The 25,717-nt window shown below is 42.0% G+C and overlaps 2 protein-coding genes and 1 long non-coding RNA gene across 4 annotated transcripts in view; 2 read left to right on the forward strand and 1 right to left on the reverse strand.

Moving 5' to 3' along the window:
• Positions 1-438: 438 nt before the first annotated feature.
• Positions 439-1,344, forward strand: LOC104601030 (uncharacterized). Its single transcript, XM_010264210.1, has one exon. It carries the CDS (start codon positions 439-441, stop codon positions 1,342-1,344), a length of 906 nt encoding a protein of 301 aa, XP_010262512.1.
• A 5,495-nt stretch (positions 1,345-6,839) lies between these two features.
• LOC104600965 (tryptophan synthase beta chain 1) overlaps positions 6,840-25,717 on the forward strand; it is a 32,739-nt gene continuing 13,861 nt past the window's right edge. The window contains exons 1-4 of one of the 2 annotated variants that reach the window (XM_010264140.3): positions 6,840-7,407; positions 14,884-15,240; positions 20,783-21,225; positions 21,339-21,433. In XM_010264140.3, the coding sequence (XP_010262442.1) occupies positions 7,087-7,407; positions 14,884-15,240; positions 20,783-21,225; positions 21,339-21,433 (1,216 nt within the window). In that variant the 5' untranslated portion in view covers positions 6,840-7,086. Of the gene's footprint in view, positions 7,408-13,906; positions 14,234-14,883; positions 15,241-20,782; positions 21,226-21,338; positions 21,434-25,717 lie in introns of those variants that run through there. The other variant, XM_088901945.1, reaches the window with a different exon arrangement.
• Positions 7,414-14,008, reverse strand: LOC104600963 (uncharacterized). Its single transcript, XR_016084419.1, has 3 exons — positions 13,872-14,008; positions 12,620-13,795; positions 7,414-8,153 (listed from the first exon to the last, which is right to left on the reverse strand). It is a non-coding gene; the product is annotated as an uncharacterized LOC104600963 (long non-coding RNA).

Raw genomic sequence — 25,717 nt, forward strand, 5'->3', positions numbered from 1 at the left:
GATCCCATACCTTGACCTAGTAGTACAACTCACTATAGTGGTGAACGGCGTTCGCCACCCCGACTTACGCTAGCAGATTGAGTCGAACCCTCCAACCTCTCTGGAGGTGTTCCTCACTTAAGCAGATAAGTTCACGAAGGCGATGGAGGTGTTGGGATCCCGGTTAGAGCTACAACTATTCGAGAAGAGAAAACGACCAGAGGAAGAAGTGGGGAGCAATAAGCAACATCAAAGAAGTCGCTAAAGAGAAGTTGGTCACCTCGCGACAGGCGAAGAAGGTTGCCAAGGAAGAGCAGATCACCCCATCGGAGTTCCAAATCAGGTTGACAATCTAAAACCCCGCCAGTCTAGAATCAAAATTACATCACCCTAAATGCAAACAGGGGTGAAATATTGATACAAATAAAAACAACTGAGTACGTGTGATGGTCGCCCAAGATGAGAGGCGACTTTGCCAATCGTAACCCGAACAAGTATTGTCACTTCCATCGTGACATCGGCCACGACACGGAGAGTTGTCGGATCCTAAAGGATGAGATCAAGAAGTTGATCCATCGCGATTACCTCATGCAGTTTGTCAAGCGCAACGAGAGAGATTCCCGGCCTACCAACCACTCCAGGGAAGCACCAGAATTGAGCAGGCAACAAGATCGTGACCAGCCACCTCAGGATCCACCACCAATACATAGAGTGATCAACATGATCACAGGAGGCTCTATTTTAGTAGGGTGCAACACAACAACAGGGAAGAATTCAGTTTTGGAGTTGGAGCAGGAGGATGAGAACCCGTTGAAGCACCCTCGAGTGAAGGAAGTCATCTACTTCACCGAGGATGACGCTCGCGGGGTCCAGTATCCACATGATGATGCCCTCATTGTCAAAATGATCATTAATGACTTTAAGGTAAAGCGGATTTTGGTCGACTCAGGGAGCTCGACAGACATCCTATTCTTGGAAGCCTTTAAGAAGATGCAGCTTGAGCGGAAGGACTTGCAGCCAACAGATGTACCTCTCGTCGGCTTCAGTAGAGACGTGGTGAAGCCTTTAGGCAGAATCAAGGTGCTAGTCACAGCAAGGTCAGAGCACACCTTCTTGGTGGTAGCCACCTTGTCCCCTTACAATGCAATTTTAGTTCGGTCCATCTTGCATGCACTTCGTGCAATGGTGTCGACCTATTACATCTCAATGAAATTTTCTGATGAGGTATGGACTAGGGTCATATGGGGCAACCAGTTGGAGTCATGGAAGTGCTACGTTGCGGCATTGAAGGGCAAGCCAAAGCTGGCAGGTGACGTCGAGCTGGAGTCGCCCCCAAGTACACAAACGAGCGAGCCCAACCCATGAGAATACAATCCTGGTCATGGTCTCTGATACTAAACCTGCGAAGATTATCCAAAGTGGGGCTCACCTAAAAGAATCAGTTCGGTCTACACTGGTAAGTTTTTACTTGGTAATTTAGATGTTTTTGCATTGTCGGTAGTAGAAATGCCTGACATAGACCCAATTGTGATAATTCAGAAATTGAATGTGGACCCTTTAGTTAGGCCATTCAGGTAGAGAAAAAGGAACCTTACCCTAGAGAGGTGGAGGGTAGTAGATGAGGAGGTCAACAAGCTCATTGCAGCAGACTTCGTTAGAGAGGTCTAGTACCCGAGAGCCAACCCTGTATTCATCAAAAAAACCAACGGTAAGTGGTGCATGTGCGTCAAATACATTAACCTTAACAGAGTCTGCCCAAAGGATAGTTTCCTGCTCCCTAGAATAGACCACTTGGTAGATGCAATGTTGGAGCACAAGTTGTTGAGCTTCATGGATGCTTACTCCAACTACAATCAAATCCGGATGGAGACTAGGAAAATACAACATTTGTAACTGAATTAGGAAAATTATGCCCTCTGGACTAAAAAACGCTGGAGCAACTTTCCAACGCCTTGTAAATAAAGTTTTTGCACCTTTGATTGGAAATAAAATAGTGTGTTATGTTGATGGCATGGTCGTGAAGACCCAGTTTTCAAACTCTCTTATAAATGATTTAAACGTTGTTTTTCAATTCTTAAGGAAGTATAACATAAAGCTCAACTCGAACAAATGTGTCTTTGGGGTCACTTCGGGCAAATTCCTTGTTTATATAGTGCATCAACATGGCATCGAAGCCAATTTGGAAAAAATCCTAGCAATCCTAGACATGAGATCACCTAGGTCAATAAAAGAGGTACAAAAATTAATAGGCCGAATTTCCACCCTGAATTGGTTTATGTTTAAGTCGATTGGGCGGTGCTTACCCTTTTTTAAGGCTATTAAAAAGAATGAAGACTTCGAGTGGACCTAGGAGTGCTAGCTCGCGTTTGACGAGCTTAAAAGGTACCTAAGTTCACTATCGATGTTAACTCAACCTGAACTAGGAGACGAGCAAAAACTTTACCTCTTCACAAGTGACGAGGTTGTGAGCTCAATACTAATAAGGGAAGTAGACCAGGTGCAATGACCTGTCTACTATATAAGTAAGGTATTGCATGGAGTTGAGACCAGGTGCCCCGATATTGAGAAGTTGGCCTTCGCCTTAGCCTTGATAGTTCGGAAGCTATGTCCTTACTTCCTAGCCCATACCGTCATAGTCTTAACTGGTCGACCTTTGAGGCATGTTCTTCAAAAGCCTGAGGTCTCAGGATGGTTGCCAAATTGGGCAATCGAGCTAAGCAAATATAACATCTAGTTCAAGCCATGCCCAACAATTAAAGTGCAGGTCTTGGCAGACTTTATCATTAAGTGTACGTTCAGCACGTTGGCCCCTAGGGTGACTAAGCCTATTAACACGTTGAAGGTGTCAACCAGCTTGACACCCGTCCTGGCTAGGGAAGTCCTGACTTGGGATGAGGAGCCCTAGATTCTCCATGTCGAGGTGATGCTGGAGTACGCTCTCCGGTTTGTGTTCGAGGCGTCGAATAACGAAGCAAAGTACAAGGCATTAATAGCCATGATGACTTTGGCGAGGGAGGTTGACGCAAAGCACATCATGGCATGTAGTGATTCTCAACTGGTTGTGAAGCAGGTGAATGGGCAGTACGAGGCTCGGGAGCCTGCCATGTTGGCCTATTTGGCAAAGGTGAGAGAGCTCCTGCCCGGCTTCCACTCTTGGTTCATCTAGCAAATACTGAGGACAGAGAATGTAGAGGCTGATGCACTTTCAAAGCTAGCCGGTGTAAACGACGTCACAAAGAGGACGATCTACATTGAAGACCTGCTGCAACCTAGCATTAAGAGGGCAACAAAAGAGATTGTTGATTATCTGTTCCACATGACCCTACCAGTAGACCGCAATGCAACTCGGAGGGTAGAGCGTTAGTCATCTCTCTATATCCTTATTGGCGAGCAGTTGTATATGAGATCCTTCATGCTCCTTTACTTGTGTTACTTGCGACCTTTAGAGGCAAGCTAGGTGCTACATGAGATCCATGAAGGTCTATGTAGGGGACACTTGTAGGGTAGGGCGCTCGCCCAAAAGGCGCTAAGGCAAGGCTATTACTGGCCTACAATACAAGCGGATGCACTCGAGTTCATCCAAAAGTGTGATAACTGCTAGAGGCACACCAACATACTTCACTAGCCCACTGCCGACCTCAAGTACTTGACCAGCCCGTGGCCTTTCGCACAGTGGGGAATAGACATCCTCGGTCCGTTCCCATCGATGACAGGGCAGAGAAGGTTCTTGGTTGTGGCGGTTGATTACTTTACGAAGTGGGTGGAGGTTGAGCCATTAGTGACAATCACAGCTCGAAATGTACATAACTTCTTATAGGAAAACATAGTGTGCAAATTCAGACTCCCAAAGGTGCTGATACGCAGTTTGAAGACATAAAGTTGTAGAACTAGTGTGCCGAGATGGGGATCCAACAAAACTTTACTTTGGTAGCACATCCATAGGCAAACAGATAGGTCGAGGTGACGAACAGGGCAATCCTCCGTGGATTCAAAACTCGACTTTTCTGAGCTAAGGGTTTGTGTGTAGACGAGCTATCCAGTGTCATTTGGGCCTACCGGACTACAATCAAAACCGTGACTGGAGAGGCCCCATTCAATTTAACGTATGGTATAGAAGAGGTCGTCATCCCTACTGAGATCAAAGTACCAACCTTGCTGTTAGAGGCATACAACGAGGAGGCCAACGACGACGAGTTACGAACCAACCTTGACCTGGTGGAAGAAGTGTGCGACCTGGCCTATATCCAGACTATGACCTACCAGTAGCGAGTAGCTCGGTACTATAATTCCCAAATCAAGAGATGCCACCTCCAAGTTGGAGATCTTGTACTTTGGAAGGTTATGATGCCTAAGCCAGGTGTAGGTAAGCTGGGCCCGAATTGGGATGGTCCCTATAGAGTATGATAGTGATTGATGAAGGGACATACGAGCTTGAGATGTTGGAAGGGAGGCAGGTACCCCGTGCTTGGAACGCCAACAACCTAAGAAAGTATTATTTATGAGCTTGGGAGTCAAGCATCCACGACCTCAACTAGATAATTAAAAGTTTTCACTAAGTATGGAAGACCATATGCTTTGGCGACTTAGTCAAGCCGCCATGCGTAGAGCGCATATCGGCCAAATCACACTTCAAAGGGGATTCGAAGGGGACTCCAAGTCGCTTTAAGCCTAAAGGCCCCCAGCCCCGAGCTAATAATGACCTCGGTGGTCTAATAAAGCTTAGCCGCTTTGGCATAGCATATAGGTAGTTCGAGTTCTCCTTTTATGATGCCTAATTGGCACACAAGAAGTTTGGGTTATATCCCATACCATGCTTAGTTGCCTCGGCACACAACTACCTCAGGTTTATCCCTTACTATGTCTAGTCACTTTGGAGTTAGGCACCTCGAGTAAACCTTTACTTAGAATTATTTTTGAGGTTTCAGGTTTTAGAGTGTATTGAGAATAGATGAACGCAAGATGTGCAAAAAGTGAACTTTCATTCATTACTAGATCGGCAGAGTTACATCGGTATTGTTAAAAAAAGGGTGAAAAGGAAGACTAAAGTTCTCTAGATCGAGCTCAGAGGCTCGACACAATACACGTATTTACAAGGGAAGTCCAAGAAAAGAGGCAAAATTTTTAGACATCTCGGGGCTCCTCGCCTCCATCACTAGTAGCGGTAATACCCTCCTCAGCGGCATCCTCTCTGCCCATCTCCTCATCGACATCCTCCTCTATGGCAACCTCACCAATCCCGTCTTCTTCCTCCTCCTTGGAGTCTGAGTCTTCTTCATCAACCTTGTCGGTCATCTCCTTGGTGCAAGCAGAGGACGTCATGGGTCCGAGGTTGAGCTCTGGGTATACTGACCTCTTAAAACCTTTGCGAAAAGGCACAGTGCTGAGGTCATGCCTCTCTTGACCAAATACGAGGTTGAGCTCGGGTACACTGACCTTACAAGCATTCAACAGGCTTAAAACCTTTGCGAAAAGGCATAGTGCCGAGGTGATGCCTCTCCTATCAAACCCCAACAAGGTTTTGTATTCTTGATGGGATGAGCCATAGCCTCTTTGATTGCGTCTAGAAGAAGGTTCTCACGTACAGGAAACGAGGCATCTTTCTCCTCGAGATCCTTAGCTTACCATCATGAAACTCTAGCTCTCCAATGTGATCATGTGCCTCCTCCCGAACACTGGCTCATCTTTCAATTTGGACCACTAATGGTCATGATGTAAGAGGCAGTGTCATAATTGAATCGGGAGCAACAGGCTTAAAACCTTTGCGAAAAGGCGCAGTGCCGAGGTCATGCCTCTCCTATCAAACCCCAGCAAGGTTTTGTATTCTTGATGGGATGAGCCGTAGCCTCTTTTGATTGCGTCTAGAAGAAGGTTCTCACGTACAGGAAACGAGGCATCTTTCTCCTCGAGATCCTTAGCTTACCATCATGAAACTCTAGCTCTCCAATGTGATCATGTGCCTCCTCCCGGACACTGGCTCATCTTTCAATTTGGACCACTAATGGTCATGATGTAAGAGGCAGTGTCATAATTGAATCGGGAGCAACAGGCATAAAACCTTTGCGAAAAGGCATAGTGCCGAGGTCATGCCTCTCCTATCAAACCCCAGCAAGGTTTTGTATTCTTGATGGGATGAGCCGTAGCCTCTTTGATTGCGTCTAGAAGAAGGTTCTCACGTACAAGAAACGAGGCATCTTTCTCCTCGAGATCCTTAGCTTACCATCATGAAACTCTAGCTCTCCAATGTGATCATGTGCCTCCTCCCGGACACTGGCTCATCTTTCAATTTGGACCACTAATGGTCATGATGTAAGAGGCAGTGTCATAATTGAATCGGGAGCAACAGGCATAAAACCTTTGCGAAAAGGCACAGTGCCGAGGTTATGCCTCTCCTATCAAACCCTAGCAAGGTTTTGTATTCTTGATGGGATGAGCCGTAGCCTCTTTGATTGCGTTTAGAAGAAGATTCTCACATACAAAAAACGAGGCATCTTTCTCCTCGAGATCTTTAGCTTACCATCATGAAACTCTAGCTCTCCAATGTGATCATGTGCCTCCTCCCGGTCACTGGCTCATCTTTCAATTTGGACCGCTAATGGTCATGATGTAAGAGGAGTGTCATAATTGAATCGGGAGGGTACATAATTCACACCAACTTCACAATTACAGCACATGTACATCCCACTTGACATCTAACGGTAACATTTCCCCATAACAATCGGAGATGATCCCGATGTGCGGCTGGGATATACCTCATGAGGTTGGCAGCGGATCCGGTCTCGCAAGTCGCAATCATTCGTTCGTGTCATCAGATCGTAGGAGAGTTCAGATATGCTGCGTAACCCAAACTGGACCGACAAGGCGACAAGGCATTTCAGCAGCACATCAGGAACATCTCACCATCAATGAAACAAGATACAAGTAGAGGATGGATGGACTATGGAGTTTGCGCAGCGTCTTACTCTTGGGTAGCAGGCTTACTCGTACTTTCATCAATCCGCGCCTTCCTATTGTTCTCTGAAAATCCGCGAGGTTTCAGAACTCAGAAGAATCGCCACCGCCGCCGCCGAGGTTGGTCTGTAAGAAGAAACTGGTGTCACTGAATGTCTCATGGCCATCTCCTCCACAAGCCTTGCATCTCTCTGCAAGCCTTACATTGCTTCATTTAATTCCATCAGGGTACCCCGCAAATTAGAGGAATCCCACTTGAGTCCTTCCACCTTTAAACGTTCTTCAATCTCCTGTACTCTTACCAGAGATTCGGCTGTTACAATGGTGGAGAAAGACAGCAAATCGACGGTTTTGCAACGACCCGATTCCTTTGGCAGGTTTGGCAAATATGGAGGGAAATACGTCCCTGAAACCCTCATGCATGCTCTCACGGAGCTCGAATTGGCTTTTCACTCGCTTGCTTCAGACGAACAATTCCAGGTTTTTCTTCTTTTTTGTTTTGGCTACTATGGTTGTTCAGTTCGGTGTATTTTTCCCAATAAAGTTTCACTTTTTTCCCTCATTCCATATCGTTTTTGTTTGATAAGTGATTAGCTTTTCTGAAAGAAAAAAGGGGGAAAAAGGCTTTGTGGTGAATATGAGAAGCTTTCCACCGATTCTGCTATATGGTTGTTCTAAAGCAATAAGGATTGCGGCTAAGCATAAACTGTTGGATTGTCTACTGAATGTGTATCTCAAAACAATTTTAAATGCTTTTTAAGGGTTTTTTATATCTAATTTCTTTGAAACTTTTTTTTTAAAGCAAATAAAGCACCTTCCATTACTGATTAAAGAGTAAACTGTACATGATCCTGGTAGAGCGAGTTATAGTAGATGGATATTCTGCCTTTACAGGCTAGGTATGCTAAAGTATGCGCTGCCTGATTTAAGGTTCTGTTAATATGTACAAAACACATTTTTTCAAAAGTTAACAGAAGACGATTGATGCTTGAGAAGCCTTTCTATCCAGCTTTCCGGTTGCCTTCTGTTGTTCAAAAAATTGACTAGCTGCATGGAGTCGCTATATATTATCATAGTGTTTAACTTCAACTGAGAAGCTGCTTTTAGACTCGAGATCAGGGCTCTGATTTCTGCATCATAGCTTTTGATGGGCCAACATGGTTCTCCTCTCGCAATAACTGGACCGCCACTGGAACATTGGAGGATGAATGCTCGTCCTGCAAAGCCTGTGTTGACATCAAAAGAACCATCTAAATATAATACATGCATGTTTCCCTGGTTTTGATCAGTTAGACTGTCATTGTTGGTTCTTGGTGGGGGGGGGGATCAATGATGATGGACAATATTTGGCTACTCGAACAATAACTTCTTGTGGAGTGCTTTTTGTATTTTCATGGATAATTTTGTTCCTCGTTCACCATATTATGTAGAGAGCTGCACGACCTTTGTCAAACAGGTATAAGGCTTCCTGTGATGATGCAAGCCTTCTTAGGCTGTCCTGCACCATTTCTGGGTTAAGCCCGACTTGTAACTGACACCATACCGCCCTGGAGAAGGCACAAGTGAAGAATAGATGCTGTGGTGTTTCTGTGTGTGAGTTACAGAGAGAACACAAAAGTTCATCTCTTTGTATCCAGTGTCTACACTTAACTCGAGTAAGAACACCATCCCATGCTAGTTTCCATAGAAAAACTGCACATCTGTATGGTAATTTAAGTTTCCATAGAATACTCCAGTTGAGGTGAGGTTCAGAGGTAGATGGATTGGAGTTTATTAGCGAATGGTAGGCTGTTCTAACTGTGTAACTGCCTGATGTGCTATACTTCCAGATGACTGTATCTTGTCCTGTGTCAACAGTTGGGGTTATTTGGAGGACATGTGAGTGTGCTGAAGGCTCAAAGAACTGGTGTACTAGGGGTTGGTTCCAGCTCCCATCTCGGTTGATGAAATGTGAAACTTTTAGTTTCTTGATCTGCGGGTTAGTGGGGTCTCTAGGGGCTGGTATACCACCTGGTAGGGTTGGGAATCCAGGGGTCTACAAAGGCAAAAGTATCTGTTCCACTATGTATTTGCCAATAGAAAATTTGGCCTGAGTTCTTAGAGGATTTTATGTGCTTGTTTCCACCAGTAAGATGAATTTTTACTTGGCTTGGTTTCAAAAAGGCTTTTATTTGGAAAGTATTTCTGTTTGATCATTCTGCTCCAAAGCAAATTCGGATTTGCTACCAACCTCCAAGTTTGTTTACCAAATAGTGCCTTATTCATCACACTACTTTGTCTGAATCCTAGGCCACCTCTCGATTTTTGCAGACATATCTTACTCCACTTTATGGTGTGGTTGGCCCCACTCTTATTCCCTTGCCACCAGAAATCCCTCGTGTTTTTATCCAGTTTGGAGTGTATTCCTTATGGTAAAATGGTTGTTTGCATGGAATAGACTGGGATGGCTTGCAACACAGATTTGACTAAGGTGGTGCACCCTGCTTGTGATAGCAGTTTTGAACTCCACGAAGAGATCCTTGCCACTATTCTGTCCTGTATATGTTGATGTGTGGCTATTCTATCATCCCTGACTCCTACTTGTGCACCTAGATACTTGGTCCTATGCAGTGTCTTGTGAATGTTGAGCACCTGTGAGAGGATTTTTTGATGATGCCTAGGCATATTCCGGCTATACATAATTGATGATTTCTCATAATTTATTTTCTGCCCTGATAATTGTTCAAACAGATTGTAGATGCTTTGCAATGATCTCACTTACCCTATGTCAGCTTTACAGAAGACAATACAGTCATCTACAAATAGGAAATATGCGATGGAGATGCCATTTCTGCAAATCTTTGCACCCTCAATCAAACCCTCTTGTTCTGCTGCAGCTAACAATTGGGTGAGTACCTCCGTTCCTATAATAAATAGGTATGGAAATAATGGATCGCCTTGCCGAAGGCCTCTCTCCAGTTTAAAGTGTCCATGACAAGAGCCACTCACCTTGACTGAGAAGGTAGGCATTGAAATCATTGGTGTATGAGGTTCACCCATTTTGTCGGGAAGCTCACTTGTCCTAATGTTTCTTTCAGGAAGCTCCATCCCATATGGTCAAAAGCCTTCAACATATCTAGCTTGAGAGCAATTAGTCCCTTCCCTTTCTTTTGTCTTCTTATGTAGTGTAGGATTTCTTTTGTTATTAGGATATTGTCTGCAATTTGCCTGTCTTTTAGAAATCCCAACTGGAGAGGGGAGATAACTTCTCCTAGGATTGGCTGCAGTCTCATCACCATCCATTTTGAAACAATTTTGTATAGGACATTGCATAAACTTATTGGTCGGTAGTGGGCTGTGTCTCCATGGGGTTCTGATTTTTGGGGACAAAGACCAAAATGGTGTTATTCGTTTCTTTGGGAAGGTATTCAGTCTGATAAAGTGAAGGATCATTTGGTATATATCATTCCCTAGTATATCCCAATATTTTTGGTAGAATAAAGCTGTGAACCCATCCGGCCCCGGGGCTTTATGTGGATAGACTGCTTGGGTGACCACCTCTAAAGTGGGTGGGAGCAGCAATTGTTGTCTTTGCTGTTCTGAGATTTGGGGAAGATGTAATTGAGAGAGTATTTTTGTGTTTACATTTTCTGAGATTCCACCTATCTCCTTTATTTTGTTGATGAAGAGCTCGACAATCTTTGTCTTGTTCGATGTCCATTCCCCTGTAGGTGTTAATCCATAATCCACTACTTCTAATTCCTTTTTGTCTGGCCATGCTGTGAAAAAATTTTGTGTTCTTGATTTCAATCTCCATAGCTCTTCTTCCTTTTGTAACCAGTAATAGAGTACTGTTCTTGGAGAGATCTCAGGAGTTGAGGTTCTTTGTTTTGTAGGTGGTGAGAGGAGATTTCTGTTGAGAACTTTTGAAGGTGGTTTTGGATTTTTCCAAAAGTGGTACAATTCCACTCCAGCAGAGTGTTTTTTTTTTTGCATTGCTTTAACTTACTGGTTATGCGAAAATGAGGTGATCCTCTTATTTGTTGTTCCCAGGTGGTGGCTATTATAGTTTTACAGCCTTCATGTTCTGACCAGAAGGGGAGAAAGTGAAAATGGGATGGCCTAGTAGGTATATTAGGGGGTTCACTCATAAGCTTTATTGGGGCGTGGTTAGAGGCTAAAATGGTAAGGTTTGGATTATAGAATTCGGGTACAGATCCAACCAGGTGGGGGTTGCAAAAGCCCTGTCCAATCTCTCTTGTACTTTTTTGGGACCATGTTGGCCATTTGTCCATGTAAAAGGGGGTCCCAAGTAGTCAATGCTGATCAGTCCAAAGTTCTGGGTGAATTGCAGCAATTACTTTGAGGGTTTGGGGGATATGTTTTTGTAATTCTTTTTTTTTTTGATCAGCAACACAAAATTGATTCATTAGATTAAAAAAGAGGTACAACAAAGATTTGTGGGCACAAAAACAAAGCCCACCCAGAAACTATTCACTATTTACAGAATTGCCCAGAACATAGAGTGTCTTTGAGTTCCTTGCTTTGCCAGGCCATCAGCCAAATTGTTTGCAGACCTCCTAATCCATCTTATTTGGATCATCATATCTTTAGAAATCTGCTTGAATCTCCTGAATTCATTCCTTAACTTCCATATGATTCCTTCCCCTTTTTTCAACCAGCCCACAACTACTTTTAAATCACCTTCAACAATCAGCTTAGTAATCCCCATTTCTTTAGCTTTCTCTACTCCATAGACTGCTGCCAATAATTCTGATCTCACCACATCTCCGTGCTGAATAGGATCTGAGTACAAAGCTAGAATGTTTCCATTTTCTTCCCTAATTACCCCACCAATACCAGATGGTCCAGGATTGCCCATACAACTACCATCAAAGTTTAATTTCTCCACCCAACACATGGAGGAGACCAGGCCTCATGAACAATCTGTCTTCTAAACGAAGAACCTGCAATTATTCCCCACGATCTGCAGAAATCTTCAACCTTAAAGTCAGCAAAGAGCTTTAAAGTGCTCACCCAATGTGCTACTCTGAGAGTAATCATCTCAATCACAGCTTCTTTACTTCTTTCCCTGTCTTCAAAGATTCTTAGATTCCTTTCCTCCCAAATTGTCCAGATCACTGCTGCTCTAGTGCATCTTCACATAATTCTTTTTAGGGCATCTGAAATATGTTTCTGTAATTCTTTTGGTCATGGATCGAGAGCAGATCATTAACGTCTCCAACAAGCAGCCAGGGTAGATGGACAGGTATTGAGATTTGTGTCAATTTATGTAAGACTCCCCTCCTTGGGTGTTTTTGTGGATGTCCATAAAAAGTACCAAGAGCCAGGGACTTTTATTGGGGAAATTGTTAATTTGTAATATGATGAAATTACGATGGACTTGGTGAATGTTTGTGTTTGGATGACTTGACCAGCAGCACAATAACCCCCCTGACTGACCTTGTACTTCTTGTAGTGTAAAATGGTGGTATTTGAGAGATTTTGCAAGGCTGGAAGATTTTGACGCTGACATCCTGGTTTCGCACAAGAAGAGGATATCTGGGGTTGACTGCCTAACTAAGTTCTGCAGGTGTCTGACTTTGTGCACAGTGCTGAAATGCCACGAGTAAAAAGCAGAGATTGTATGCTATAAATGACAATAACACATCTTACCAAAAAAAATAACAATAACACATTGAGATGGAGGTACCTGTTGTGAGAGAAAGTGTGGATTGATGTCTTCCAAATTCCGGATCAAATCTGTAGTGGGTTGGTTGCCAAGTATCAGACTCCTATTGCTTCTATTTCTCTTATGAGGATTTCCTCCATTGACTGTTAGATCTGGTATCCAAGCCGGTTTCCACATTGATGGTAATGATTGCTCTGTAGTGTTAAGGTTCGGAAGGTTATTTAAGCTCCGTGTGTGCGGTGTAAATAACTGTTCGATGAAGGGTTGGGTTGGCGGTTCTGCTGGATGCTCTTTGGGCTCGGGGAAATAATAGATAAGGTCCCCATGTTGAGTGATGATGGTATTTTTGGAGGTTGCATCCAGGAGGCTCATGAAGGGGCGTCTCCTTTTCTTTTTTGTCCGTACGAAGATCTATGGCCCTGATACCTCCTTTTTTTTGTTATTATGTATAAAGCCCAGATTTTCCCATCAATGTCAGATATGCACAACCACTTGGATTCAGGAATTGTTGCATGCCAGCCATTTTGCAATTGAGAGCTTTGTGCATGAATTCCACGTTGCATTTGCATGTTGTCTGTTACATTTGCATGGACACCATGTTCTTCTTGTACTGCCTGCCTGATTCCCACCTGCATGGCCATGTGTTCACCCTGGGTTGGTTCGACTGGTTGCTGCACTTGCTGCTCTTGTGGTTCGCCGGAGTTTCCTACCGGTTTGAAACAATATCCCCCGCTGGCTGCTTGATCAAGGCAATGACGCTTATGTCCATCCGTGCCATGCTCTGAGTCTTCATTGGATCTGTGCTCTCCATCCCTGATTTTGCAAGCTTCTGGCTCTGATGAAGCGTAGGAGAAAGTTGGTATGACCAAAGGTTTTTCCGGCCGGTGATCTGCTTTCATCCAGTCACCCGGGTAGCTTATGGGTCTGTTTTCAAGACGCTGTTTGTGGTCTTGAATTGAAGGGTCTAGCCTTTTACAGTTTGACCAGATGTGACGGTGTGACCTACAAGGCCACAATTTGCACAAAAGCGTGGAAGCTGTTAGTAACAGTAACGAAGCCATATGGGCTTCCCCTGATAAAAAATGAACCTTCCTGTGTACAGAGGTTGTTGTAGATTTACAACTATTTTCTTTCTTACATGCAGGCCTCTGGTGAGGTGGCCTGTTTTCACCTTTTCCTGCTTCGGAACTACCTGACCTGCATGGGAAGCCAGAAAGCATATTATTTTGTCTTCGACCATACCTTTTGGAATCATGTGAATTTGCAGCCATACCTGTTGAGTCCAGACCTGCTCTACCATGCCAGTGTATGAGTCTTTCCATTCTTCCAAGAGGATCCAGTTGTTTCGGAAGAACCATGGAACCGCCATTCAAAGTGTTGTTTCTGTCGTTTTCGTCCTCGAAAATGAACTCTATGTGTCCTCCATCAAAGAGGATCCAGCCATACCTGTTGTTTCTGTCGTTTGCTGTGACTGCAGCAGATACCACCCATAAAGTTCGGACATGGTTTTCGAGGGTGTCCTTGCTTACCTGTTGCCTGGGGAAGATCCTTCCTTTTAATGTCAGATTTGTAACATGCACCGCTTCCTCTACCGGGTCAAAGGAGGGAAATTCTTGGTCAGCTACTACTGTAACTGTATGTGTAAAATAACTTTCTAGGTCTTTGCTGGCTGGTGGTTGTGTGTCAGCCACGATACTTATTTGCCTTTACTGATCTTGGGGTCCATGTGGGGTAGTCACGGACAGAACAGTGAAGCTGATAAGTGAGAGGTGTGGAGGGGAAAAGGTATAAAGGTGAGTAAAACTGGTGAGTGAAAAGTGTGGAGGGAAAAGGTATAAAGGCAAGTAAAAGCTGGGGAGCTTGATAACTTGGCAACCTGAGAGAATGAGAAGAAACTAGGACTCTAAAAAGTTGCCGAGTGATTTGAACAGTTACCTTGGTAGGTTAAGGTCTAAGAAGAAGGCATACTATCTGAGAAAAAATGATGGAATACAGGCTCATGGCCGTTAGCAGCAGAAAAAAACAAGGGTGGGGGGTTTCCATTTTCCATACACGTACTTGACACTAACTTCTCTTTGAAACTTTTGCACTTTACTACAGCTTAGTGTGTGACTGTTTTAAATAAGAGACTCTAGAGTTAATCTTTTTTATTTGAAAACTTCGTGGAATTCACTTATTTTCTTGTCTTCTCCATGATTTATTTCAATACTTTCTCCTTCCCCCTTTTCTGTTTCTTATTGATTCCTTTTCTGATTAATTTCTGTATTGTTTTATCTGGATTGTAGAAAGAACTAGACGGGATTTTGAGAGACTATGTAGGGCGGGAAAGCCCACTTTACTTTGCGGAGCGGCTCACGGAGCACTATAAACTTCCGAACGGTGAAGGCCCACTCATATACTTGAAGAGGGAGGATCTCAACCATACTGGGGCTCATAAGATCAACAATGCTGTTGCTCAAGCTTTGCTTGCCAAGCGTTTGGGGAAAAAACGTATCATAGCTGAGACAGGAGCAGGACAGCATGGAGTAGCAACGGCAACTGTATGTGCTAGGTTTGGCTTGCAGTGCATCATCTACATGGGTGCCCAGGATATGGAGAGGCAAGCCCTTAATGTCTTCCGAATGAGGCTTCTTGGGGCTGAGGTTTGTTATTTTTTTCACTCTTTCCTCATTTGATTGTATATCTTTTTATATTTTCTGCAATGTTTGGCGGTTTATTGGAAAAAGGCATACTTTCCAACTAAAAAGGAACTGAGCGATGATTCTAAATGAAACTACAGATACAGTGAGATGGTACCTTTTAAATTATTTTTGATGAATTTGAGACTGGAGCCATGACAAGTGGGTCATTTGGCATTTCATGATCTTGTTCTGACCATTGAAACTATTTCAGGGGCTACTTTTAGAAAAGGAATCACGTCCTACTAACAGTGATATATGTGCTACCAATTTCACTACTATTTGTGGATAGTTCTGTGAAAAGAACTATGCCCTACTTGATTTGCAGACTTCATGTCAAATGATTCTAGTCACATTTATCTTTTAATGTGGTTATTTTTGATGCTTCAGATCTTTTTCTATGGTAAAGGTGGACAATAATACTCTGGCAGCTTTACATCTTTTGTGCCTTAGAATTGCATAGTTAAATGATCTGATTTTTTTGTAAAAATATGTGTATGGATTAAATGACTTCTGAATATTGTATTTGGATTGTAATTCTACTATTCTTTGTACATGTGTTTTTCTTTTCATTTCGTTTGAGATGGTAGCTATAATTTATTACATTTCATGAAAGAGAAAGATGCCTACATGAGAGAATGTACATAAAAGGATCTACATTGCAGTCCATCCTCTTCAAAAATTTAAGCAGACATAGAACTGCCACTGTACCCAGAGACAAGTCCTCTCCCCACACTTGATCCTGCCAATCCATCTGCAATCAAATTAAACTCTCCATAGATCCATTGATTGGAACTTCTAAGGTAGAAAGAATTTCCCTAATCTCACTAAGGTCATTGCCATGCCTTCACTTCTTTCAACAAATCCTCATACTCTATTTGATAGCATAAGATGAATTGCCTTCAAAGGTCTGATTAGGGATGCAATCTTAAAACTATTGCATGCTGGTTAGTAGAGAAACCATCTCTGCCTTTGTGGAATCTGCATTCCTTATGGCTGTGTTATCAATGGAGTTCAATACCAATGGTTTATAATCTCTGAACCGTTGTGCTTTGAAAAACATGATTGTTGATGTAATACTACATTGATTTTATCAATGTAATATTTACATTGATAATAGATGTAATATTTATATCGATATTCGATGTAGTTTTACATTGATTTACGATGTAAAACTCCACTCTATCCAAACACTGGTAAATCTGAAATGAAAGTGGAGCTTTACATCAATCTTGATTTACACTGCAAACAAATGCCTACAAAAACGAACAGGTGGTGAAGTTTTACATTGATACTGATTGACACCGCAAACAAATGCAACCTATGGGTCCACGAAAGACAGAAAACAGGCTATCTTCCAGGTAAACCCCTTCCAGGAATGAAATGATGGAAAGGCCGGCCTTGGATTATGTAGCAGTCTCATTAAAATGTATCTTCATCTTCTCCTCAGAATGAGTATTCGTTGGGGAATGTTGGGGGGAGGACTGAAGGATCCCCAAAAGATATCTTTCTAGATCCTTGAAGGACACCTTCTGAAATTCTTTGGTTCTTAATTTCTGCTTTTTTTTTCTCCAAAAAAAGTAGGACTAAAATAAAACATATGCAATGCAAATTTGATAATAATAGGGGTGGAAATCAGAGTATGCTTGGGATTGGAGACCAAAAGCTAATTTAATGTGACATCTTCAATTACCTTGGTTTGATAATCCATAACAAGGGAGAAATTGATTAGGATGCTGCTTGTAGAACTAGAGTGGAATTGGTAAAATGGAGGGGTGCATCTCGAGTCTTATGTGATAGGAGAATACCAATTAATTTAAAAGGAAAAATTTACGAGACAGTTGTAGGAGCAGCAATGTTGTATGGATTAAGTGTTGGGCGGTCAAGAGAAAACATGTAAAAAAAATGAATGTGGCAGAAATGTAAATGTTGAGATGAATGAATGGTAGAACTAGAAAGAGTAGGAGCAGAAATGAATTTACCCGAAGGAACTTAGGAGTAGCTCCAATAGGTGATAAAATGAGGGGAAGAGGACTAAGATTGTTTAGGTACATGCAGAATGACCACCTACAGCACCATTAATAAGAAATGATTTGTTACAAGTTGAAGGGGCTATAGTAGAGCTTGGGGCAGACCAGAAAGGACATTAAGTCAAGAATGATTGAAGGGCTCATAATTTAACAATTGATATGGCACTGTACAGAATAGAATAGCAGAACAAGATTCATGTACTTGAGACAAGGTTCAGATGATGATGATTATGATATTCAGTTATATTGGTGATGACATGCTGATTGGTGGTAGGGTAGGAGAAAAGATGGGATGCAGCTAGGTGCTATAGGAGAAAACAATTCCCCCTTGATTATAAGTGTTTTTATTTTCTGGTAAATGAATGAATTTTATTAGGCACCAAAGATAAAGAGTACAAACATCCCAAGGAGAGGCACGAGATGCGACCTCTCTAGAAAAGTTAGATACAACTTTCAAGACTTACTAGAATAAGTTACAAACTAGCCTCAAAAAGACCTTCCCTGGATTTTGCTTGGCCAAGGAATCAGCCACAGTATTTGCCGACTTGCTTACCCATTTAACATCAACTTTCATATTACTGGTTAGCCACTTCACTTTTTTGAGGAGGTCTCTATAGCCCCAAATGGCAATGTCTGGGTTTGACAACCGCCCTACTACCACCTGAGAATCTCCTTCAATTAAAAGATGTTCCACCCCAAGCTGGTTGGCAACTTGGATCCCTTGAACCGTAGCTAGTAACTCAGCTCTTGTAGAGTCTCCCACTCCCACTGGTCCTGAGAATAAGGAAATAATGTTGTTGTCCTTATTTCTTAGTACACCCCCTACACCCGAAGGCCCAGGGTTACCTTGGCTGCTCCCATCAAAGTTCAATTTAATTGTAGAGTTTCCCACTCCCACTGGTCCTAAGAATAAGGAAATAATGTTGTTGTCCTTATTTCTTAGTACACTCCCTACACCCGAAGGCCCAGGGTTACCTTGGTTGCTCCCATCAAAGTTCAATTTAATGGCACCTTCCGGAAGAGGTTCCCACTCTACCACACTTCTATTCTTCCTAGTGAACGTAGCCACTTCCAAAGATCATCGAAGGAGAATTCAGCAAACAGGGCCAATGTTTTTAGCCAATGGATTACTCTAGTTAAGATTTATTCCTTCACTTCAGCAAAACTTCTTTCCTTCTCTAGGAGGGTTCTAACATTACTTTCCTCCCAAAGAGTCCATGATATAGCTGCCTTGATTCATTTCCACATAATTTTACCTCTTCTCAGTGCCACCCAAAAGTAGATGGATTAAACAACATACTTACATTAGACGGTGGGTTCCACCTACATACAAATAAACTGAAGCTCCAACTCCATAAGGCTGCAACAAAGGAGCAAGAAATTAGTAGATGGTAACAGTTCTCATTTTGGGCCTTACACAGGAAGCACCGGTTAGGGGAGAGGCAAAGATTAGGTCTCTTCTTTTGCAGGCTTTCCAAAGTGTTGATTTTCCCATAGAATACTTCCCAATAAAAAACAACAATTTTGGGGGGAATAGGTCTTATCCAAACTTCTTTAATAGGGGACACCCGGGGGTTATGGTTGGAAGTGAGGGATTTTAGAAAGGAAGCACAAGTAAAGGTCCCTTTTGGAAGAGGGGTCCAAACTCTTTGATTTGATTTAGTGGGGTCCAAACATACCAACTCAAGTAATTGAAGCAACTCAGAAACACAAATCAATTCATCATCCCTTAATACCCTACTAAAGCCAAAGTCCCAATTTAAAGACAAAGGAAGTACCGGACTAGGGAGAAACTTTGAAATTGGCTCATTTTTGTAAAGGGAGAGAGAGAGGGGAAGATCCTTAAGGGGTTAGTTACCCACCCAAACATCCTCCTAGAACCGAGTAGAAATACCAGAGCAAGCTTCATACATGATAAACCCGAGGAAGCGAGGGAGAATACCATGTATAGCCTTCCAAGGTGTTTTGAGAGTAGCTTGATGAGATATCCTAGAATCCCAACCATTCTCTGAGCAGCCATGAATGATTAAGTGCTTAACACCACCTCATGACATAATCTCTCCCTCTCCAGAGGCCATCTCCATAGTCACTTCCCTAATAGAGATTCATTCTTTTGAACTATGTTTCCTATCCCCAAGCTTCCTTCTTCCTTATTTTTATTGACTATCTCCTATCTGATTAGATGATCCTTCTTCACCTCTCCTGGTTCCCACAAGAAATCCCTCATTACCTTTTCCTATTTCTTAGCCTCCCTTGGTAAGTGTTGCCCTAATCAAAGTCACTCTACCCCCTATAGAGATTTAATTCTTTTTCTAGGTCACCAAATATTTCCCAAATTTCTCCACAATAGGGGAGTAAAAACTATTCTCTTTAGGATTTGCACCTAAGGGAAGCCCTAAGTAGGTCAAAGGCCAAGAAGAGGTGGCACAACCTAGGCAAGCTGCAATGGACTCTACCTCCCCATCCTCCAGATTTATTCCAGCAACACAAATTTATCAAGGTTTATCCTCAAATTGGAAGCATTCTCAAAGGCTCTCATTAGATTCTTAAGATTGTCCACCTTTCTTAAGTCACTCCCCCTACAAAAGATAATAATATCATCAGCAAACTGAAGGTGGGTCACCGGAATGCTTCTCCTTCCTAGTCTCCAACTTCTTATTAGCTCCTACTCATCTGCTTTGGGGATCAATCTACTAAACACACCAGCAACAAGTGTGAAGAGGAAGGGAGAGAGTGGGTCACCTTGTCTTTTTTTTCCCTAAAATGTTTTAGCTGTATGGTGGTGGTAAGAATCTTTTGTAACTATTCTTGAAAAATTTTTGTACCCCTTACTTTGGTTTGAAATTTCTTTGCATGTGAGTACTATACAAAGACATTTCTTCCTTTATTTGGATTTTGCATCTTTGCCCAGTTTTCTCTATCATTCCATATTTGTTGGACCTTCATGCTCAAGGAAAAGTATCATATAGAAGAATGAAGTTACAGGGGTGTCAGAACTTCGAAGCCAGTTAAACAATTTTGTTGTCAAGTGAATATGGATTATTTTACCTGATCAAATAGACATCATTTTGTCTAATGTGTTTAGATGATCTGTGTTGAGGAGATGAAATTTTCTTGTGTGTATGGTGCTTATATTTGTGCTTTCTGCTACTATTTTTTCCCAAAAGCTAAACCCCAAATTTCTGATGACGCTATTAATTTTTTTCACTGTCTTCTTTGTTCTTGAGACCAATGACCATAAGGTTTACCTTATGCTTCATGATTCAATTACCACTTAATTTTTTATATACATCTCACACTTCTAATATGGTCAAGGTGGATCTTTTCTATTTATAGCTTTCTCAAACCTACAAAAACTAAATGATTAGATACTGGATTGTCAGTTATGTGAAAGCTGCATTCATTGTATTGTGGATTAGAGTGTTCCTTGTCCTGCCATATTTCTTATAGAATTGTTTTGCATTGATGTGATGCAGGTGAGGGCTGTCCATTCTGGGACAGCCACACTAAAGGATGCAACATCAGAGGCTATTCGGGATTGGGTGACTAATGTTGAGTCAACTCATTATATTTTGGGTTCTGTTGCTGGGCCACATCCATATCCTATGATGGTGAGAGAGTTCCATGCTGTGATTGGGAAAGAAACAAGAAAACAAGCAATGGAGAAATGGGGTGGAAAACCAGATGTGCTGGTTGCCTGTGTTGGTGGAGGTTCAAATGCGATGGGTCTATTTCATGAATTCGTTGATGATGCGGATGTTAGGTTGATTGGCGTGGAGGCTGCAGGTTTTGGCTTAGATACTGGCAAGCATGCTGCTACTTTGACAAAAGGGGAGGTAGGAGTACTGCATGGGGCTATGAGCTATTTATTGCAAGATGATGATGGGCAAATAGTCGAACCTCATTCTATTAGTGCTGGGTGAGAATAAATTTTCAAATTTTCCCTTGTTCCTGGTTTGTGGTTGTCTTGTTTGCCATTCTCTGCTTTGTATCTATGTGGTCACTTTTACTCATTTCATGTCTTTTGTATAGGTTGGATTACCCTGGGGTGGGACCAGAGCACAGCTTTTTAAAAGATTTAGGACGTGCTGAATACTATAGCATCACTGATGAGGAAGCTTTGGATGGTACGTGAGCCCCAAATCTGTTTGTTTGTATGTTGTTTGCATAGCATTCTTGCTGTTGAAAGGATAACTTAGATTTTGTTAAAAAAAGAACCAAAAGATAATAAATACACATGAAACTCTCATCAAGGCACTATGGCCTCCTGCCCCCATCCCCAAAATTGTGCATATGGCCATATATTACATCACTAGGTCATTACAGTTTCCCCAAAATAATATTCTCTTTACTCCTAGTTTAGATAGAGCATCAACCATGCCATTGCTGACCTGCTAACCCATTTACATTCTACAAATTGTGAACTTCGGCTTGTACTGACATATTTGTAGTCTTCTACCAGTTCACTAGGAATAAAAAGTTCTTTTTGTCAATAATTACATCAATAAGTTTGTCAGGAATCAGGAATAGAAAGGGGTTACCAATGTAGGGCATGTGGGAACTCTTCTCTATATAAATCATTGTGGAATGATTTGCTTAAAATTGTAACTTGTGGTTCAATTAGTCCATCCAGGAACATATCTGAAATCCCAGTCATTATGTTTATCCACATTGTGCAGATTGTTTTTCCTTTCCTATCAACTCAGTCAAGTAATTGCTTTAGATCTTTCTTCTTTCTTTTTACATCTTTAGATGCAGATATTGACATATAATTGAGACAACATTTTTTCTTTTGGAAGATAAAATAAAGTTTATTGGACAAAAAGAAGAGTAGAAGAAAGGTTACCAGCAGTCACCTGAGAGAATTATAAAAGAACATATAGTAAAACAACCCTTCACACCCATTCACAACTTCAACCAAGAGACCCCCCTGTGCGAATAAAATGCAGCAAAAAGCTTTTGACTACAATTTTCTGCCCGAATAATGATCAAATCCCCATCCAATTCCCCAACTTCAACATCAAACTATCACTGACTGTCACCTTAAATACCTTCAAATCAAATATGTTGTCCATTTCCTGCAAACTTTTGACAGGTCCAATCCCAAATGAACCTCCTCTTAATCTTGCAAAAGCTTTTGACACTGAAACAGCTCTGTGCTTCTCCTGATATCTGAAGCGCTTCACTGCATTAATATTCTTTTTAAGCATTTTCTGTTCCTTAGAACCCTCGGCTATCCTTTCTAGTTCCAGAACCACATTCTTCTCAAATATCTGAGCTGCAACCAACTCTCCATCCTCCTCTTTACCTTCTCTTGGAATTCCCACTAGTCTCCACCCAATTTGTGCATCATTAACCTTTGGATTAATACAATTTCCTGCCACCACCAATTTCTTTTTCTCCTGTTCCTTTTCTTCCAACTCTATGAATGCCTTCCTTGCAAATTCTTCTCCTCCTGGGAAAAATAAATCCAATATTTTGGTCACTTATACCTCCTTGTTTAGTACTGTTTCCAAATCAATAGACTCTCCACTTCATGTGTCCCATCAACATCACATCATCTTCTTCAATATCAACATCACTTTCTTCATTATCATTGAGTGGTTTTGTTCTATAGTTTCCTTTTCTGTTGTAGACCTTCACCAAATCACTTTCTATTGTAGAACTCTCCACTTCATGTGTCCCGTCAAAATCACATCATCTTCTTAAGACTCATCTTCTTCAATATCATTGAGTGGTTTTGTTCTATAGTTTCCTTTTATGTTGTAGACCTTCATCAGTGCCATGTTACTACAAACTTCCCCTCGTCAACACAGCCTTTTCTGGGTTGGTCCCACTCACACTGCTAATTCCTACACCTACTGTCTTGTCCTCTACCGCAACAGTATTCTGGCTAGCATCCACTTTGATCATCTCCTTCTCCTCTACCGCTGGCTTCCTCTTGTTCCCTCATCTCTCTCTTCTTGACCCACCACCCCTTTATTCCCTTCATTGACCCTGCCCTTTCTTTTTCAGCTTCCTCACACCCCGTTTTCTCCATTGCACTACCCTTACCATTACAAATGCTTACCTGACTACCTATCCATTCGATAAAATCTAGCCCACCTTCCAATAACCTTCTGATCGAATAAATCCTTTTCCACTCTTCCCATCCCTTTCTAGATTTTTTCCCCTCTGAGCTCCATCTTCATATATTCCCTTACCTAATTTAACTCTGTATTTTCTTTCCTTAGAAGAATCTCGGCTAGGAATTATTGAAACCCCTTCTTCCCCACTTTGCTTTCTAGGTTGAAATTCCTTACCCTGTTGATGAAATTGAACCTTCTCACTTCTATAACTCCAGCGGCTGAAGCTTTCCTACCTACCCCTGTACATTTAACCCTGTCAGCGGCATCAATCACCTTCCTCGAACTCCTTTCGACTTCACATCTATCTGTATCAACATTGTTGTCACTGTAGAAGAAATGGGTTAAGAAACAGACATAACCATCTCTTGACACCTTAGAACCAACCTTACTAAACATCTTTACTACTTTACCAGAGCTTCCTCTATCATCCCCAACCAGGATTATCTTGTCATTTCCCAAAACCCCACTCTTTGACTCTTTTATTTTTGAAGCCTTTAAGTTGCCCCTATCCGAAGATATTCCCACATTTGTATTAGGCCAATTCAAATCAATTGGCCCAACTTCGCTCTGACGCCCAACACTAAGATGGAGCATTTAGGCCCTAGGCTACCCACTATCAATCTATCAATCAAACTTGTGACACGAGCCGAAGAGGGTTTGGGACCATTTGTTCCCTTTAATTACAAGTTAGCTCTTCAAAATTTACCAAAATGCCATCCTCTTTCCACAGGTTGCATCTGATTCATCAATGACAAAGATACCACGTACAAGAAATGCAATAGATTTCTGGGATATATGCACTGAAGCAGGTAGGGAGAAGAAAGAGCTTGAAGAAATGTGTAGGGGTGAAAAATAAAAAAATTAAATAGCAAAATATAAAATCAAAGAATGCATCCTATATTCCTATGGTAAGAACTACAAAATCTATACGCTAAGATAGCATTGCAGAAAGAAAGCCAAACATATGAAGACAACTGAGAATAAGTGAAAAAAAAGGAAACAGAAACATGATTTATAAAACAACAGAGGGGCAGCTAGGTTTTAAGGTTATGGAAAACCTCAAACAATCATTCAGCTCTTAAATCGGTCTCCCAAATGAAAGGAAGCTGAAAATAGAAAAGAGAAAGGATTAATAAGAAAATATAGGGTTAAACTATGGTTTAAGCTTATATAAAATCCAGAACTTCCAACTGTTCATTTGCTAAATTGAACTCTCAAGCCAAAGAAGAAACAGAGGAGGAAAACATTAGAAGAACAACAAAAATATGGAAAACTTGATTCAGTTTGGTGATAATCAAACTCTGATTAACATCAAAGCATTTTAAGAAATATACAGAATAAGAGAAATCAATAGAACAAACTATATGTCGGTGAGAGGATGAGGAACTGTGTTTTCGTCTGTTGCCATTGTCTGAGATGGTGAGAGGGTGAGAGGGTGAGAGGGTGAGAGGTGATAGTTTTGCCATTGTCTGAAAGCATGGGGAGGATCTGTTGCCATTGTCTGAGCTGGTGAGAGGGTGAGGAACTGTGTTTTCGTCTGTTGCCATTGTCTGAGATGGTGAGAGGGTGAGAGGGTGAGAGGTGATAGTTTTGCCATTGTCTGAAAGCATGGGGAGGATCTGTTGCCATTGTCTGAGCTGGTGAGAGGGTGAGGAACTGTGTTTTCGTCTGTTGCCATTGTCTGAGATGGTGAGAGGGTGAGAGGGTGAAGCAAAGAGAAGGTTGCTGAGAGGGTGAGAGGGGGAGAGGGGGAGGAGCTGAGATGGGAGAATTTGTGGAGGTAGGCCGTTGGAAAAAAGTTTTGAAGATTGAATTTAAGGAACTCCTATTTGAGGAGCAGAGATTAAATGGTCAGCTGAGTTTGAAGATCAGGGAAGCAAAGAGAGGGATGGTGCTGTTAGAAGGACTGGGGGTAATTGAAGGGCTCAAGGAGTTTGTGGAAGGTGCAAGTAACAAAGGCAAGCAAAATAGTTGGAAAGAGCTTTTCTCAGAATCTGGAAGAAGGGTTGTTGTAGAGTGTAAGAGAAACCTTAAAGGTTATTTTATCTCCTTGACAGAATTTTTTGGCAAGGGTAGAAAGCAGATGATCTGCTTTCCAGAAGGAAGGAAGAGTCAGGGCTGGAAGGCAGTTCTTGGCGCCTTATGTGAACTGCTGAAACGCATGAGTGTAAAAAGAGAAGCAATAGTAAAAAGGAAGATAAGCAGGTCTAGTAGTATGGTGAACAAGACTAAGCAAGAGACTCCTTTAGTGTTAGCTGGGGCAGGCATTTACAGAATGGGAGT

This window comes from Nelumbo nucifera, chromosome 3, assembly GCF_055504915.1.
Source record: "Nelumbo nucifera cultivar China Antique chromosome 3, China Antique-T2T, whole genome shotgun sequence".
Classification (NCBI taxonomy): domain Eukaryota; kingdom Viridiplantae; phylum Streptophyta; class Magnoliopsida; order Proteales; family Nelumbonaceae; genus Nelumbo; species Nelumbo nucifera.